Below are 13,213 nucleotides of genomic sequence, written 5' to 3' on the forward strand. Positions count from 1 at the left end.
TGCTCTTTAAAGCCAGTGGAAAAGCCTTTACACGTTGATTACTAAGGGGACTTGTGAAAATGGCCACATTATTAAAACTGTTCCCAACTTGCACCCGGGCAGGTATGATTTATAGCTGTTTATTAAAGTACTGCGTTTTATTATTTTTTTTTATGAAGTTCCTTGTTCTTTTTTCTGGGCACTGTTTTTCTCATAAAGTAATTATGTTATTTTGGAGACGTTTAAATCGTAAAGAGCAAAGATCACAGAAATAAAGTTTTCTTTTATATACTTTAGCCGTCATAAAAAAGTGACTAACGTCACTAGAAATGATTATTTCGAGATTGCATTCAAAGAAGCCTATCATGCATATTCCGGGCATTCAAAAATACCTCGTTAAAAAGATCTGACTGTGTACCGAGCGTCCCCAAACTGACCTCCAGACTCCGAATCCCTTCGTTTTGTCCGCCGATGTCAAGTCAGCTTGACGTCCAACATTTTCAGTTTCATCGAAATCCGAATATTTAAATACATTTAATGAAACAGACTGTGGACATAATGTTTCAAAATGTGAATTTATTTGCAAACACTTTTTTAGCAAAACGTTTTTTTTTTTGCAAAGATTAAAAACCGACAAGTTATGGATTTATTCAAACCTTTTTTTATTTTTTAACGTAGTTAATGTTTTATTAAATAACAAATCAAGTAACCAAACAGCAAGTATACTTTGTGGAAACTAAATTATATGTGTTCCAAAAAATATATACTTTTTTATTTTTAAAGATACATGCTTTAAATGGCATTGACCTTTCACATTTTACCTTAAAATGTTGTATAAAGGTCCCTTGATTTCAACAGATTTGCACTGCAGCCTCTCCTCTGCAGAGACAGGTATACACTTCAAAGTAAAAGGCACATAATTTATAAAGTAAAAGTGGACCAAATCCATAGATGCAATATAGATTGGAGATTTGGGATTTGAAATGCAACAAAAGTGTTAAGGATTGACATACTGTAATTGTTTTCGAAAACGGTAAATTAGGGGTGAGATCTTGCTTTCACAGTTCCTGTTTAATTTGTGAATCATTTATTGCACTTTTCACAACCTGTTGAAGTTAACAAAGCTGTTAGATTAGATTAAGTGCGCATTGTAATTGAAACACATTAGACGTACCATGACAACGAAATGCAGCCTTGCATCTATCCTGAAGTGCAAAACTAAGTTCATTGCACGTAATTAGAGAAATATAAATAAATACAGCAGTAAGTTAAGAGTACATTCATAATGATTAGTGAGAGTTAAAATACTATACAAGTTGAGCATGGATATTAGTACAATAAAATATAAAAAAGTTTTATAAAAACAGTAATATGCAGGCAGCTGTGTATGTACAACATGCAGAGCCCTGATAGTTCTGGGGTATAGGTATTAATGACTCAAGACTATAGTGCAAACATGGGTGAGGTGAGAAGGATGGACCATCATTGTGATGGCTGCAAGTTGGAAGCTGTTCCTGAGCCCGTTGGTGCTGGCACGTAGGCTCCACTACCACCTCCCAGAAGGTAAAAGGGTAAACAGACAATTTCTTGGGGGGGTGAAAGGAGTCCCCGATGATACCACTTGCCCTCCACATGTACCATTTTTGTTGGCACCAGTAATGTACTAGGCAGTTTTCACCACATGCTGCAGAGACTTCCAGTTTGACAGCATGCAGTTACCATCCCATACTTTAATACAGTTGGTCATAATGCTCTTCATTTTGTGTAAGTTGGACAGAAAATGCAAAGGACGAGTAATCTGGTGGAGAGTAGTTGTGTTGCTGCTTGTAGCTGTATTGTGTATTCAACGGCCAACTTTATTTGTATATTTCATCCTTTCAAGTCGGAGCCAACCTTGCATGATCTCAGACATATCTGCCTGTCCTTGTTAGAGACAGCCTTGTCTGCCTATCTGTTAAAGTTTCTAAACTGTGTTGGCTTGTCATACAGTGCCTTCTGCTGTTTATTTACATCCCTTGAGAGGCAGCTGTTAGAATCCATCCCTTTTTTTCCATATATCAATTACACTAAAAAGTCAGTAGATTTACTAAATAATGTATATAAAAGCGAGCATACACCTTGATGTTACACTTATCCTGTATATGCAGTGTGCATGTGTAGTAGTATGACTCTGGCCCAGTATGTGACTGCAGCCATAATACCACAGAAGAGCAGAAGAGGTCATCCACCTGAAGCTAAGCATGTTCGGGCACAGCCATGACTTGGATGAGAGACTATCTAGGAAAAGAAAAGCTTGAGTTACTGTTGGAAAAGGTGTTGGTGAGACCATCAGGTGGCGCCTACCCTGTGATCTGGATGTAGATCTCAATGCCTCAGTGCAGTGACGGGGACACTATGCTGTAAATATGGTGTTATCCTTTGGTTGAGGCGTAAAAAAAGAGGTCCTGACTTTCTGTGCTTATAATAATAATGTGCTGTGCTTATTAATAATATTAAAGATCCCTGGGCATCCTTCAAAAAGAGTAGGGTTTACCCTCATGTCCTGGTTAGATTGCCCTTTCTGGCCCCCTAATCATCCCGTGACTCTAATTATCTCTTCTCTCACCACTTCAGCACCTAATAGTTAATGTGTGGTGAGCATACTGGCACAACAATGTCTGCTGTTGTATCATCCAGGTGGGTGCTGCACATTGGTGGTGGTGGTTCCCTTGTCACTAAAGTAGCATTGAGTAGCAAGAAAGCAATATGTAAATGTAAGGAATTATTATTATTAATGTGTGTATGTGACCTGCACTGAAATTGGATCACAAGCTGGAGGTGGCTTGTGCCTTATAAGAAATGGTATTGGGGTAGGCTATAGTCCTTCTCTCATCCTGTTGAAGCTACATTGCATTCACAAAATAGATGGTGGCAATTCCTTAAGTAGTACTTTACTTCAACTGTCAAATACTTCTAAAGTCAAAACATAATGTGTTTTTTTGTATCTTGCAATGTTGTAGGTCGACTGGCTCACCTAAGCAGAAAAGACTGGGCCCAAAGTAGAAGAGGGACACTTCTGCCGTGTTTTCCTGCTAGCCAGAGATGTGCATCTACAACCAGCTATTTGACTGTAGAGATGGATGACAACACAGGTAAAAATGTCAAGCATCTCTAAATCACACATTTAAAAAATTACTGTTTTTTAGTATTGCAAGGGTAAACAAGGCATGATATAAATCAGTATTTCTCAATTATAATATTGTACCATATTTAGGCTGACACAATTGGAAATTGACTAAAGTATTTGTCCAATTTTAAAAACTGATGTACAGAAGCAGTGATACTTGAGTATGACATGATTTCAACCCTGGTGCAGAGGAAGTAATTATTGAGCCAGAATAGAGCTAAACATGAGGTCTATAGTAGGGTTAAAAGGATAAAACTTTTATTTCACAATAAAATAAGCTATACATCATGGCATATAGTCTTACAAGTGCAAAATGGTGTTTTGTGCATATCTTTGCACTTATACCAGAGCTTCATAGTCGAGCAGAAATCACCTGAAGTCCTAATATTTAGCACGCAGGCTCTAACTGGAGGAGTTTCAGAGGCCACAAACTATCAAGTAGGCATTCCCAGAATATGCAGGCCATATTCATTGTTTTGTTGGAAAATGGGTCAAGGCAGGCCTAACAAGAATGGTAAGATGAGTGAGAGAATCTCCTCAACTTATTGTCACGCAGTCACACTATTAAGGAGCAAATCCATTATATGCATGTGCACATTCAGCCTCCATCTGCTAAAAGGTAGAAGCATGTCTCATCTCTAAAGGTTATCCAGCAGTAATCCTCAGCGATGGTGAAAAGTTATTGCCATGTGTCAGCTCATTGGCTCATGGCCAAAGGTGTTACCCAGTGATTAACAGTGTTTAAATGGCAGAAAACGTTGTAGCTAGTGCTTTGTAACTGTGCTCAATCCACTGGTCCTCTTAGGATGTAGATTTTATGCTCTTCCCTTCTTTTTCCCAGTTATTATGATTACTGTGGCTCCACAAACCATTGAAGGGTGAGGCCTTCAAAAATAGTCCACAAAACAAATTTCACCCCAAGGCAAGCCTGGCCCCAGGAAAATGGTTGTTGACCTCAAAGTGGAGGTCAGTCTTTAAAATTCAAAACAAAGGGCAAAGATTTTAAAATGTTTTGAATAATGCCCCTCCAAGGGGAGAACCGTGAAAACTGTGGCTGGTAGTAGCAGATAAGACCACGCAAAATCTTTATAAAATGTAAGATTTATTAACAAAAATAGAAAATATAACAAAATGCTCAAAAGAAAAAAAAAAAGGAAGGAGGCAATTCCAGCAAACAAATCCCTATACATCAGGGGTCTCAATCTCCTGTCCTGGAGGGCTGCAGTGGATTCAGGTTTTCATTTTCAGCCTTTTCTTGTTTTTGCTACTAATTATCTTCTTTTGAATTAATTTTACTGTGGCGGGCTGGCGCCCTGCCCAGGGTTTGTTTCCTGCCTTGCGCCCTGTGTTGGCTGGGATTGTTTCAGCAGACCCCCCGTGACCCTGTGTTCAGATTCAACAGGTTGGAAAATGGATGGATGGATGAATTCATTTTAATTGACTTGCTGTTGAAGACTCAGAACCTTAATTGTTTCTTTTTCCTTAATTAGCAGTCAAAACAAGAATGAGATAAAAAATGAGCCAAAACATGACCAGCAAACTGTGTCAATCATACAATATTTGAAAATAAAGGTAGGTGTAGGTCTCAGGAATGTTGATCTACTCAGGACCACAAAACATTTGATCAGTGCTCTTAGAAAAGAAGAAATCAACAATTTCGGAAATGTTTGCCATTGCACAATGAGAGAAACAACAAGCCATGGAATTAAAGAACGGGTTTAATTATAACAAGAATTGGCTCCTCATTAAGTAACTGGTGGGAGTGAAATTGGTTGGAGTTTCAAGTCCTGACTTAAGTACTAGGGTGTTGTACCGTGTTAGCCATTATGAATGTAGAGAAGAGCCAAGCAAAATGACACCTTTTATTGGCTAACTAAAAAGATTACAATATCTTGCCTGAAGAAGGGGCCTGAGTTGCCTTGAAAGCTTGCATATTGTAATCTTTTTAGTTAGCCAATAAAAGGTGTCATTTTGCTTGGCTCTTCTCTAAGCCCTGACTTAGTTGGTCTTCTATTGGCTCACTCACTTCACGTTTCATTTCTTTTTGGGTGCAATTTAAGGAAAGAAATGAAGCAATTCAGAGAAATGATGAAGACATTCAGGGGAACAAATTTTAAAACACAAGTCAATTAAAATAAAAGGAAAAGGAATTAATTAGCAGCAAAAACTGGTCACCAATTAAGAAAAGGGTTAGAATGAAAACCTGCAGCCACTGCAGCCCTCCAGGACCCGAGTTTGAGATCACTGCTATACATAAACCAGAAAGTGAAATTTAGGGATGGGATGTTTGATTGAGAGGCTACGAAGTAGCTTTAATGAAACACAGTGTGTGAAACCAGTGTTATCAATACTTGAAATGAAGATTTGTTACTATGTGACTGATGACATTCGAGGATTCAAACATCACTAAAGCACCAGGAGCAGTCTGCATGCTTCAAAGTTTTGTGCTATCCCACATGACATAAAAGGGGATGTGAAACTACCAGTCATATTTTATACAGAGTAGATACTGAATTAAATTTTAAGTCCTGGAATGTCGGACTTGTTATTCCTTCGATTAAGTAAATACCATGCTATACTATTCTGCTGTAGTAGGACTTATAATGTGTCATTAATACTCTAACCTACTGCATGCACATTTTGTATACCTGCTTACTGTATATGTGCCCATTTCCACAAGCACATTTCCTAAACACCATTATGATTTTCCTTGCCCCTTTGAGGAATTATTTACCAAACACTAACAGAAAAATATGAATCTTTCACATTGACACTCAGCAAGAATCCACTGATTTGAAAAAGTATCACATAATTAAGAAATGGTGGTAGCTTATAATGAAAAATTGTCACACCGGCGCTCGTTGGCTCTGATCGCCGATGGATTCTTCTGTTACAATGGCGCCGGCAGGTTCCATCAGCCTGGGGATGAGTTGCCAACAGAATGAGCTGACATTCTATAATTCAAGTGAGCAGCTTCTGAGCCAGCTGCAGTGTAGCCAAGAAAAATGATAAGCCTGCCAAGTTCGCACAAGAATTAAAACTATGCTGAACAGTGTGCTGTCCTTCTAAGAACAGCCATCCACTTAAAAGAGTAAAGTAAAGAGCAAAGAAACAATCAATTTTAGTGCGTCCGTCCAACTGAAACTATGTAGCCAACATAGGCTTTATATATGCTTCATGTACTAGCTGTGTCAAGCTCATAGCTGGTATGATTTCTGTGAACCACCAGATGTCATTACTGTTGAAACTTCAGCTGTTTTTTCCTGCACAATCAGGAAGAAGCCTCAAAAGTAAAAAAATGTTTTAAAAAGAATAGCTACAGTCAAAAGAAGAACTCTCCAAACCATTAATCACATTCAGTGAACGTCTAGAGACTGCATTTCCCAACAGGCTTTTTGGGCTGGGAGCAGAGGCTCATGTGAGGGACAGGTGGTCCTGCATCTTATGGAACCACCCACAAAATACAAGGAACAGCAGATAACAAATCTAAGCACATAGAAACTAAATAGTTAATTGACAAAAATACATAATCAGACAAATAAAAGAAATTTTATGTGTAAGCTAAGGGAAGAACTGTGCCCTACCCACAACACCAGTGGGTAAGAGCCTTATTGTACGCATCATCAGTTTTAAATCAGTTTGCTCCCTTATGTTGGGCTGGCCTCATGAACAGCGGCTGGAACCCATAGGAAGTTCAATCAATAGTTTGTACAGCTGGCAGATATCACAAAGACATTCTAGGTGTCCATTTGCAGCAATACAAGCCCAGGTGACCATGATCTTGCCTGCTACTATTACTGGTTGTTTATGATTGGCGCTTTAATTTTGGCCATAAACATTTCACTGATGTGTAAAGATAATTTGTGTATCAGACAATGCTAGTCTCCCTTTGGTTTTAGGTGAACTGGGCCACTCTTCGAAACATTTTTTTTTTCCATAGAGGGTATTAGAAGATGTAAAGAGTATTTTTAGGTGCTCTGTAATGACTATGATGCAATTTATGTAACTTGGGTGTATCCCTTCATAATACACTTAAAAATAACTGAATTATTTAGTAATGTGAATCAGTTTCACAATTCTAATTAAAATGTTTCCATATTATATAAGGGACATTAAAATTATTTTACTCTAGAATATTGTCTAGAAAAGTTGAAGAGTACCTTAATTGTTGTCCAAAATATTGCAGGCTTCCTGTAGCACTTAACACCACATACCAACACACATTTTTATATTGTTTTTTATTTCTGTTCTGTTGTATAGGTGAGTGCTGTAGTGGTTAGCAATGCTACCTTACAGCTCTTAGGATAGTATGGCACACAGCAAGCATTGATCTGTAAAGGGTCTGTGTGTTCTCTCATTTATATTTTCTCTGGGTGTACCAGTTGTCCTCCTACATCCTTAAAGATATGCAGGCTAGACTGACTGGCATCTCTAAGTTGGCCAGCTTTGAGTGTGTGCTTGATTATTTCCTGTGATAGACTGATGTTCCATTCAAGGTTTGTGATGTCCGGCTAGGTACCAGTTTTTCTTTAAAACAGTAATAAAAGGGCAATAAGTGTAACCATTCAATATTAGCAGATTCCATCTACCCATTCTGTAAAACTTATATCCGTGTTTAGGGTTGTGTGGGTGATGCCTGTGTCAGCATTGTGTCCTTAGAAAGTGGGAAGGGAACGGGTCTGGTGTGAACATGTTAGCTCCACACATACGGTGCTACGCAGATTCCCCAGGCAGTGAGGCAGTAGTGCAAACTGCTGTGCCACTCTATTTTCCATGACATAATTTTGTTATGTATGCAACACAGTAATTCTTACCGTTTATTATCCTCATTTTTCTTCCAGGTGTTGCTGTTGTAACAATGAAAAGTCCTCCTGTGAACAGCCTCAGTCTAGACTTTTTGACTGAGTTTTCTATCAGCATTGAGAAGCTTGAAATGGATCGGAAATGCAGAGGAGTTATCTTGACTTCTGTATGTGCAATAAGAACTTGTCATAGATAATACAGTAGCTAATTTTGTATGGCTTGTATTTATTCATGTAGATATAAAGTAGAAAGAAGGGATATATCACACATGGCCAGGCTATATTTTTAGTCAAGTTTTTAAACAATTTTTTTTGGATTTTATTTAATTACAATAGATCTCTTTTATTGTACTTGGACATGTTTATGTACTGTATACTGCCATACTGCTCCATGGTCCAAGATTTACTGTAATTCCAGGGATGGTTATTGTGTGTATGTGTGGATAATCCTCCTTCATCCCTGCAGCATATTTTTTCATTTGCTCAGTGTTTCTAAAGTGGACCTGTGACTGAGTGTATCTTCACATCTTATCAAGAGTTAGCCTTAACCTGCTAATGGAGTAGTACTGTCTGAAAACAGACTCATGGTTTCCAAATTAATTCTTATTAGTTAGAACTAAAGGACGGCTCGGATTTCCACACATAGTGGCATACTTCTAAGGATTAGATAAAGATAAAAGAAGCATAAATATCCTAACTTTAGGGTTCTGCATCTTTATATGTTTTTATTTTATAGTTTTATTAATGACAAAGTCTTCTCGCAACAGGGTCTTCCAAAAGTATTTTCGGCAGGTTTGGACATAATGGAGATGTATGGAAAGAGCCCAGAACATTGTGCAGAGTTTTGGAGAGCTGTGCAGGAGATGTGGTTAAAACTATATGGATCCAATATGATTACCATTGCTGCAGTTAATGTAGGTATATACTGTAGCTGGTTTACTTGCATAATATGCAAAATATTAACTGAAAAACATTACAATTATGCCTATAATGCACACTTTCATTTATATAGTTACTAATGTATACATTATTAAAGGCATAGTATCCATCCTATTATTAAAATGTCAATAAATAAAAACAGCAATATGAGGGCAAATAAATATGTGTCATTGTCATATTTTAAAATTATTTTTAAGGGTTCAAGTCCTGCAGGGGGTTGTCTAATGGCCATGGCTTGTGACTACCGAATAATGGCAGATAATCCTAAATACAGTATTGGACTGAACGAAACTCTGCTTGGCATTGTTGCTCCTTTCTGGTGAGCAAAAATCTGGGGCTCTCTCATGCAAGGGACTAAGTGTATCTTAAATGAAATAATTTTTGTAATTATATTGGGATTATTGATTTTGGTTCTTATGTAATGAACTGTTAAATAATTTAAAACAAAATATTTTAGTAACATTAATAGTGTAATTAGTGTAATAAGATTTTGGGAGGCTTTATCAACATATACTGTATACGATTGTTGAATTCTGAAAACATTCACATTTGTTTAAAAAATAAATTGGGAGATTAAAAATACAAAAGTTTAATCAAAACTACAGAACATGAAAATAATTGATGTATGCATTTTGTTATTATTAAGTGCCACACTGATTATCCAATCCATCTTCTTAACCTATTCATCTCTCTCACTTTTTAATCTAGATACTCTACTTTAGAGTAAGGAGGAATCATAATCTGAAATTGACTGAAAGCAATAGCCAATCTAGAATGGAACTCTTGTCCATTACAGTGCAGTGGCTCACATATCCTCAGTCACCCATACCAGGGCAATTTATTGGAAGGAGCTAATATAGCATACACATCTTTTGAGTGTACACTTAAACTGGAATGTTTAGAGAAAACCTGCCAACAAATTGCAGTTCCACACAGGCAAAGATCACAAGTGCTGTATAGTACCATCTTCTTATTTGCTATTTTATGTTTTCTTTTTAATCTTAAGTCTGGCAGATGTTGATGTTCCACTATCAAACCTTATCCCTAAAAAAATGGGTTTAAAGGTTTCCTGTACTGTAGGGGTTGGTGCTTTGCATTCTCCCATGAAAGACAGCTGCATAAATCAGCTATGCCTCACCAACAGTCTTATATCTGTATGCCACTTCACCGTGGTGTACACTTGGGGAAAATATCTACTTTCTGAAGCTACTAAATGAGGCACCAGTCCAGGGAAAGGTAGACTTAAAAACACATGCCTATACTGACTCATATTGGGGAGCTATTTAGATTTGTGGAACAACCTAATTTGTACATTTTTGGGATTTGGGAGAAAGACCTGCTTCCTTTTCATATACCTACAAAGAATCTGGACATACACCACTGGAATCTACAGGACACAGAGATGAGAAGTTTATTCTACAGTATCTGATACTTCTGAGTAGTAATGTTAAAAAGATTATTTGAAATCAGTTATTTGAAACTATTGCTTATTAGTTAATATAGTGGGGGTGATGGTAGGGCTTCATAGGTAATCTGTTCAGAGAAATATATACATTTGAACAATAGCCTGTTGGTGTCATACATTGGCATCAGACATTAAAGCCAGTGTCACATCTTTGACAAGCAAACACAGCTACTCTCCAGTGGTTAGAATGTTTTTTCAGTGTTTTTTCAAATATTGTTTTTCATCTATTATTGAACCTGCTTAATCCAATTCAGGGCAATGGTGGCCAGTACCGATCATGACAGAATCAAGTAGAAAGTAGGAATCCACCATGGGCTGTTTATGTTAGCTTCACAAAAAAATAGGTTAAACAAATTACACATACAGTCACAAGCACATAACCACTACTCAGAAGCATTTCTCTAGCTCTGAAAAGAGTAGTGATACATCTAGCACAAGCACATCATGTAATTCAAGGAAACAGCAGGGCAGTAGCATAGTGTACAATAACGTAATGGTGGCTACCTAGAACTGTCAGCAGACTTGTGGATTTATTTGAAATAAGACATTACCTTGATGTATTTTTCTGCTTCTATGAAGTAGTTCTATGTAAAAATGCACACTGCTTTAGCTTATGTAATGTTTCTAAACTGTTCTTATTTTGTGTTGCTGCCAACAGATGTAGACAATGCCTCCATCACAAATGCAACCATTACATTTTGTTTTCAGTAGATGGCTTGCTATGTAACAGTAGTCTTTTATTTAGAAGAAAATCTGACTACAGCAGCAGTGAACTAATATGAAACAAAATGTTTTGTGCTTTCTGGTTTGGAAATTGTGTTGTAGTGGGACTATACTTTTAACCAAATTCTTTCTCTGATAAGTTTGTGTTAAGCATAACACTGCAAATCAAGGCCAGCTTCATTAAATGCACATGATGCATGGCTTATGGCATAGTATTTAATTATTATAGACAATGACCAAGTATGTTTTTGTAAAACATGTTTACTGTTGCTTAAAACATTATTGATGTCACAAATGTATATTTTTGGCAACATCCCTTCCTTAAACTATCTTCCCTTGCCTCTACTATGCCGGGATTCTTACTCATTGTTTTTGGAGTTGATGTGCTAACCACTGCACCTCCATGCCACTAGGAAACTGCTTACATTACATCAAATATGACATGGACCAGTCCTGCTGATATGCTCTGCTATGCAGTAGGCAAACAACGTAATGCTTTGTAAACATTCATTTACTGACTATAATGAGCTCAAGTAGAGTGTTTTGACTGTGATTACATTAGGATGCAAAAATTCTTTTATGTTTATATTGTACAAGAAATTTTGTATTTTGTATTGCAGTTGACTAATAGACAGTGAATATCTATATTTCTGAAAACTTAAACTTTTGATTTAATTGGCAACCAGCTGGTGGTATTTTTGAGAACTGTGGTATAGTTTGATTAATTTCTATTTGTTTATTTAATCACTAGGTTCAAGGATACCATGATGAATACAATTGGTTTCAGAGCTACAGAACTTGCCCTCCAGTTGGGCCTCTTGCACAATGCTCCTAACGCCTTACGAATAGGCCTGGTTGATGAACTTGCACCTGAAAAGGAAGTCTTAAGTGCGGCTTCCACTGCTATTTCTAAGTGGCTGGCAATTCCAGGTGAGATTTGTGTGTGTGTGCGTGCATGCAATGAGTGCTTTTGTTTTATAAACTTGGAAGCCCGAATTCCCAAAGTAGCCCTATAGAACCTAAAATAAAGTTGAGGTGTTCTCAGCCATGAAACAAGCAGTGGTAAATCAGATGACTTGCTGGATGGACAGTTGTGAGTGGTGTTTGCGAATGTTAGTTTTATAAGTGACTTGCTTACGTTACTCATTACTTACAAAAAAGTAGTGTTATGTTACAATGCACTACTTTTTCTTTTTTTTCTATGAAAAACTGCACATTACACTGTCCATTCTTGAGCTTTACTCACCTGGATTTCAGCAATATTTCCTAGGAGATCCTTTCAAGCTGTGTTAGGGGATGGAAATGGGATGGAAAGTATCTATAAGCTGCCATCTTTAGGTCTCTCCTCAGATGTTTTATGGAGTTTAAATCTGGACTATTGAAGAACAGTCCAGCGTCGTCTTGGCTGTATGCTCTGGGTCATTGTCGTACTAAAAGGTGAACCATAGCCCCAGTCTGAGGCCGCATGCATTATTGAGCAGGTTTTATCCAAGGACCCCTCTGTATTTGGCTGCATTCATCCTTACCCTCTTTTCTGACCAGTTCACCTGTCCCTGCCACCAAGAAGCACCACCATACTTCACCACAGAGATGCTATTGGACAGGTGATGAACAGTGCCTGGTTTTTGGCAGACATAGTGCTTGAAGTTCTGCCCAAAGGTTTCATTTTGCCTATGCTCTCAGAGTCATTTAAACTGTTATTTTTTACTTAAGAGTAGCCACTCTACCATAAACACCTGATTGATATTTTACTGCTGTTATGGCTGTTATTCCAACAGGTTCTCCCAGCTCAATAGAGGACTTATGAAGCTCAATTAGAGTAACCATTGTGTTCTTGGTCACCTCCCTGACCAAAGCCCTGCTTGCCTGCTTCTTAAGTTTGACTGAACAGCCAACTCTAGGAAGTGACATGGTGGTTCCAAACTTCTTCCATTCCACAGTTATTGAGGATACCATGTTCCTGGAAACATTCAAGTCTTCAGTGTTTGTTTTATCTCTTTGCCATATTCTATTCCTCACCACAATATTATTGAGGAGGTATACAGAGAGTTCTGTGGACTTCACAGATTAGCTTTTGTCCTGACATGCAGTGTGAATTGTGGGGTCTTATATACACAGCTGTTTTCCTTTCTAGACCAT

The 13,213-nt window shown here is 37.6% G+C and overlaps 1 protein-coding gene across 1 annotated transcript in view; it reads left to right on the forward strand.

The window, feature by feature from the left end:
• eci1 (enoyl-CoA delta isomerase 1) overlaps positions 1 to 13,213 on the forward strand; it is a 15,140-nt gene continuing 1,927 nt past the window's right edge. Inside the window, exons 1-6 of the mRNA XM_039774916.1 lie at positions 1 to 102; positions 2,979 to 3,110; positions 7,987 to 8,114; positions 8,715 to 8,861; positions 9,084 to 9,205; positions 11,826 to 12,004. Of these exons, the coding sequence (XP_039630850.1) occupies positions 60 to 102; positions 2,979 to 3,110; positions 7,987 to 8,114; positions 8,715 to 8,861; positions 9,084 to 9,205; positions 11,826 to 12,004 (751 nt within the window). The 5' untranslated portion in view covers positions 1 to 59. The remainder of the gene's footprint in view (positions 103 to 2,978; positions 3,111 to 7,986; positions 8,115 to 8,714; positions 8,862 to 9,083; positions 9,206 to 11,825; positions 12,005 to 13,213) is intronic.

The sequence above is a fragment of the Polypterus senegalus genome, chromosome 13, assembly GCF_016835505.1.
Source record: "Polypterus senegalus isolate Bchr_013 chromosome 13, ASM1683550v1, whole genome shotgun sequence".
Classification (NCBI taxonomy): Eukaryota; Metazoa; Chordata; class Cladistia; order Polypteriformes; family Polypteridae; genus Polypterus; species Polypterus senegalus.